The sequence below is a fragment of the Nematolebias whitei genome, chromosome 18, assembly GCF_014905685.2.
Source record: "Nematolebias whitei isolate Nwh7 chromosome 18, NemWhi1, whole genome shotgun sequence".
Lineage (NCBI taxonomy): Eukaryota > Metazoa > Chordata > Actinopteri > Cyprinodontiformes > Rivulidae > Nematolebias > Nematolebias whitei.
In genome coordinates, this window is record NC_056515.1 from 39,247,075 (window position 1) to 39,252,576 (window position 5,502).

The 5,502-nt window shown below is 46.6% G+C and overlaps 2 protein-coding genes across 2 annotated transcripts in view; both read left to right on the forward strand.

Moving 5' to 3' along the window:
* Positions 1–1,375, forward strand: part of LOC119424734 (hippocampus abundant transcript 1 protein) — a 5,737-nt gene extending 4,362 nt beyond the window's left edge. Inside the window, exons 10-13 of the mRNA XM_037692233.1 lie at positions 463–560; positions 689–852; positions 926–1,087; positions 1,133–1,375. Coding sequence (XP_037548161.1) covers positions 463–560; positions 689–852; positions 926–1,087; positions 1,133–1,192 — 484 coding nt within the window. The 3' untranslated portion in view covers positions 1,193–1,375. The remainder of the gene's footprint in view (positions 1–462; positions 561–688; positions 853–925; positions 1,088–1,132) is intronic.
* Positions 1,376–4,277: 2,902 nt separating this feature from the next.
* LOC119424588 overlaps positions 4,278–5,502 on the forward strand; it is a 7,060-nt gene continuing 5,835 nt past the window's right edge. Inside the window, exon 1 of the mRNA XM_037692077.1 lies at positions 4,278–4,398. Coding sequence (XP_037548005.1) covers positions 4,317–4,398 — 82 coding nt within the window. The 5' untranslated portion in view covers positions 4,278–4,316. The remainder of the gene's footprint in view (positions 4,399–5,502) is intronic.

Consider the following 5,502-nt stretch of genomic DNA (forward strand, 5'->3'; position numbering starts at 1 on the left):
GAGGGACAGTGGTTTGGACATGTCCAGAGGAGGGACAGTGGGTATATTGGTAGAAGGATGTTAGAAATGCAGCTGAAAAAGACAAAGAGGAGACATAAGGATGCAGTTAGAGAGGACATGGAGGTAGTTGGAGTGGGGACAGAGGATGCAGAGGACAGAGTGAGGACAGGGAGGAGAAACTTGACCAGCTGACAGAAGAAAAGGTTTGAAGGTCCTGTGGGACATTTTGGGGCAGCAGGAGGACGTGCAGGTTTATGGTACAAACTTCTATCTAGTCGGGACCTTTAGTCCCTGGTCTGGTCTTTCTACGGCAGAACTTCATGTTTGGGTCGGGTTAGATTTAGGACTAAGGTGTGAACCAGGGTCCAGCGTGTTCTGGTTCCGGTCCAGGTTGGGCTGCAGAACTATCTGTAACTGACGGACCTCGTAAGGATAGAAATACAAAGCTGTGTGTGTTTCCAGGATGATGTGGGCAGCCGGCGCCGTGGCAGCCATGTCCTCCATCACCTTCCCAGCGGTCTCTGCTCTGGTGTCCCAGTCTGCTGATCCTGACAAACAAGGTGAGTCCTCTGTCCTCAGACCCCTGGGTCCGAGCGGTGCACGTTAAGTCCAGGTCTGAGGAAGAACCGGAGTCGACTCTGTTCCTTGTTTTGTTCCAAATGTTCTGAGCCGTCTCGTCTCTCCGCAGGCGTCGTCCAGGGCATGATCACCGGGATCCGGGGGCTCTGTAACGGTCTGGGCCCGGCTCTGTACGGGTTCGTCTTCTTCCTGTTCAACGTGGAGCTCAACACCGTGGACCCGATCCAGGGCGAGTTCAGCATCGACCCGCTGCCTCTGCACGGCCCCACGGAGGTAAGGAGCGCTTTTCTACCGTCGCTGAATAAAAACGGAACCGAACCGAACGCTCTGTCCTCGTCTCTCGCAGCAAGCGCTCATCCCCGGACCGCCCTTCCTGCTCGGGGCGTGCACCGTGGTCGTGGCCTTCCTCGTCGCGCTCTTCATCCCCGACAAAACCTCCTCCTCTTCCTCCGAGCTGTCCCTCGGAGACAAGCCCCGCCCGGACACCAAAGAGTCCATGTCCTCTCTGGCCGGCGTCCACATCAATACGCCGCTCCCGGGCAGCGACGAGGAGACTCCGCCCACCGCCAGCGACGAGGACGTGGAGCCTCTGTTGCACGACAGCATCGTCTGAGGGGCGTGGCTTAATCGGCCACTCGGCCGGATCTAATAAACTTTTATCGCCAGATTGTTTTTGGTGGGAAGCCGACATCACGTGACCCGGAGGTAAGAGACGGCAGCGTGTGATTGGACAGAGGAGCCGGGGAGGATTTGATTGACTGAAAGAGGGCGGGGCCAATGTGGACGGAGACCGTCTTTCTACGGACAAAGGGGAACTTTTTGTTTTGTTTTGTCTTTACAAATTAAAGGAGTGGTTGTTTTCTGGGATCCCCTCGTATAAAATCACAGAAATGAAGTTTATCTGTGGAAAGTTTTAGTTTTTGTTTTGGGTTTTTTGTGATGAAACGTTTTGTTGTTCCACCGTTTTTAAACACTTTTATTCTGAAATGGACGTTTAGCAGTGAAAACATCATTTTATAGTTTTATTCTGTAAGATGTTTTTTATTTCTCTTTGTGTTTATTTTAACGGTTTTATTCCATGAAGGTCACAGTTTTTGACTTTTTGTGAGCCATCGAAGCTAACGACAGATTGAGTCAAAAATACTAAAGTTCAACATGAAGTTTTTTTTAGGTTTTACCAAAAAAGAAAACTGTCAACGTTATAAATATGTTGCTGCAGTTTCTCAAACCTGAGCGACACACGGGTCTAAGTGTTGTTTTTGGACGTCTTTTCTCTTGATGTTTCTTTTTCTCTTCTGGGCGGCTTCTTGTTTGTTGTTTTTAAAAATATCTTCGTAAACACGACATCGTTTCCAGAAATATCTTCATCAGGCAAACGTAAAAAAACGACTCAAAACGCTGTAGTACCTACAGGGAACATTGGGGGGGGGGGGGGTATGACATCGTTTTCAAAATGTTGTGTTTAGGCTGTCCACACGAAAACACAATGTCAATTCAAGTGTTTTCTTTTTGTTGTTGTTTTTCACTACAAAACTTCAGCAGTGTTTCCCCTACCATTACACAAACAGGGGGCCCCGCCCTGTCAACAGAAGCGAGCGCCCTGCCTACCCCCCCCCCCCCCCCAAAAAAAAAAAAAAAAAGACGTAGCACTAATTTACTTATGCGCAATACAGATGTACTAGCTAACAAGCTACAGAGGGCACTCTGTTTCCTTCAGGTTGACCTGTCTCTCCTCCCCTCTGAAAACTCTCGGTACAGACAGCGCAGAACAGACGCCCCCCCCCCCACCCTCCACCCTCCACCCTCCCTCAATGATCTTCCAAAAATCATGTAATAAATGAGTGTTCTGCCAAGACAAGGAAACTTGGAGAAACACTGTGCAGGTTCCTAAACTGCTGTTTCCGTGTGGACGGGGGTTAAATCCAAACCCAAAACAAAGTGAGGTTTTAAGTTTTTCAGCTGCAGAAAGTTGCTCCGACTGAGTTGCTGACAACCCTCCGGAGGGAGAGGAGGGAGCGGGAAGTGGGCGTGGGTTCAGATGGGGAACGGAGTGACTCGTCGCAGCTTTAAATCTTGAAACGTCGCCCTCGAGAAATCTGATCAGCCGAGAAATAAAATGATTACGACCAGTCGTTTTAATCTTTACAACTTTCAAAAACATTTTGTCAAACTAGTGTAAAAACATAAAAATACTCCGTAAGGGAAGTTTTAACTCTAGTTCGGGTCTCCTGTTTATATTTTAAAACAAAAGTCTCCCTGAATTTAAACAAATAAATCATTTTTATCGTTAATCCAAGTGCTGCTGGCAGTTAAAATAAACTCGATAGTTTTTTTTTTTAATGGTTTAAAACTAAAATCTCATCAGGGATTCGATGTCGTGAAATTCTAACGGTTCGTTTCTGATGTGAGTTTTCTCCTGGCAGCAGAGACGTTCCTGCGAACGAACTTTTATACTTGAAGACGCAGAATCTGAGCGAGACGAATCGCTGCGAGAGCTTTGACGCTTCTCGCTGTAGCTGCCGCAGAGCGTCCGCCAGGGCCATTCAACTGCTGGCCCAGGGGCCAAATCAGGCCCACCGAGGAGCTCAGCTTGGCCCACCAATGGGTTCTTTTTAAATAAAACCAGGTTTTAAACCTTAAAACAAACTTAATGACAATAACTGCTGGATGTCCGGCCCCTGAGCTCCTGGCTCTCGGTAACTGTGGCCCCTGAGCAGTTTAGATGAATAGCCCAGGTGTATGCAGTCAGCTGATCCGTGGCTTAATAATGTACAAAGAAAAGCACCTTTGAATGATTTTAGTTTGTATATAATGCCAGAGACACGTGGAGGTTGGCTCCGGACTCATGGAAGGGACCAGGTTCTTGTTGTTTCACCTCCCGTCTGAACCTGAAGTGCTTTACGGATCAACCAAGAGGAAGTTGGACTGAGATCCGACGTGTCCCGTCGAGTCCGAGGGATGAAGCATATTTAAGGACTCTTCAGTGTTGCTACAGCTCACACCAGCGCCACGTGATCAGTTTGTTTTTATGGACTCTAAATGATTGGGTGGTTTTGTGCTGTCTGTAAATAGTCCAGCCTCGGCCGCCGTGACCCCGGCTGGACCTTGTAAATCGCTGATCGGACGTCTCTGTAAGGTGAAGAGGCTACCTGTCGTCTCGCCTGGAGGCCGTCCAGACGCCTGATGATTGTTGGAAATTAAAGCGTTCTACCGACGTCTGCCTCTTTCTGAGCATCGCACGGCTTCGTTTACTCTACGGTGTTTTAATTAAATGAGTTGGTGCTGATTCAGCTGCTTTTATGATGGTTTAATTAAAGGGCTAACATGATCAGATTTGTGCTAAAATGGGTACAAAAGCAGCCAATATTAAACACACGCATATATATGAGTTTCATAAACTTTACAGCAAAATATGTTGATTTAGGACTTAAACAGATGTAATTATTAAGAAGTTTTTTAATATTTAAATATCTATTTGTAATAAAAGGAATAGAATATATATTTTTAAATTATTATTTCATTCTTTTTTTTTTCCCTCGGACAAATAATATTCGGCTTCATGGCGGCGGGCGACAACAAAGTGACGTAGGTCCGTTCAGAAAACAACGTCACGCCCTCTACCGGGCAATTCGAGTCACTGTGGGACAGCGCTGGAAGCTCAACCAATCAGAGCGCGGTGTTGCTGGTCACGTGACCTGGCAGCCGACAAGAAGAGAGCCCGAACGGCAACAACAAACATGGCGTCGTCTCGTTGCCTCTTGGCGCTGGAGAGAAACTGGACGGAGGAGAAGGAGCGCGCGCTCATAGCGTTTTTCTCAAGTATGTCCGAATTTTAACTCGAATATTCACGTTGCACGTCCAAACTGTTGCCGCTCCAGTTGTCGACGTGTTACCGGAGACGGCAACGGGGTTTTTTTGTTTATTTTTTCGGGGGGCAACCATTGCCGGACGAAGTCGACGGCGGTAAAAAAAACCAAAAAAACAGCAATGGCGACGGGCAACCAGATTGCAGTTATTTAACCAAATTTACCTCAAACCTTCTGAACTTTTCACCTGAATAGAAGTTTAAAATTAATTAAAAGGTTTTTACAGGGAAAGAAAACACTAAAATGTGATTTTTTTTTTTACGCAGTAAAAAGTTTAAGCAAGATGTAAGTTCTGGTAATATTTATTGCCATAAAACCATCAATATTTACTATCAATGCTAAGCTAACACGAGTTGACACAATGCCAAGGCTGAAAGGCATCAGCAATATTCTTAAAGATGCAACGTTCAATCTAAAGGTCAAAGGTCATTTCCAAACTGGAGTCCAGGTTCTGCTGAGACATGTTCACAAGTAGAAAACTTTAAAGCAGCTGGCAATGTTCACAGCCGATTCACCCTGAAGGTCAGACTGTGCACTGCTAGGAAGTTTCTCAGTTCACTGATTTTCTACAAAATGATCAACGTGAACACGGAGAAGTCATTAAGACCAACGACAGAAGCAGCTGAACCTACGAACCCTGGAAGAAACCTAAACCGAGACCAGTCTGGTTCTGTTTGGGTCCGAGGCACTCGGCCGCTCCGAACTTCAACAGTCACTTCACTTTTAGCCGGCCCGCTTCTGTTTGTGTCTTTTAGCTACCATTTAGCTGCTTTTAGAGCGCCCTTTGCTACATCAGTTTAGCTTTTCACACCAACAGCTGGTGTTCTGCTACTTTTGGCTTTTAGCTAACCTTCCTTGCTACTTGTTGTGTTTAGATTTTAGCTTCTTTAACTTTTAGCTTCTACCTACCTTTTTGCTACGTTTAAATTATCCAAGGTTGGGGCCCCGCCAACCACTGTAACTCTCCGCTACACCCCCGCCCCACCACCACCAGCATCACCACTGTAACACTACACCACCACCACCAGCATCATGACTGTAACGCTACACCACCACC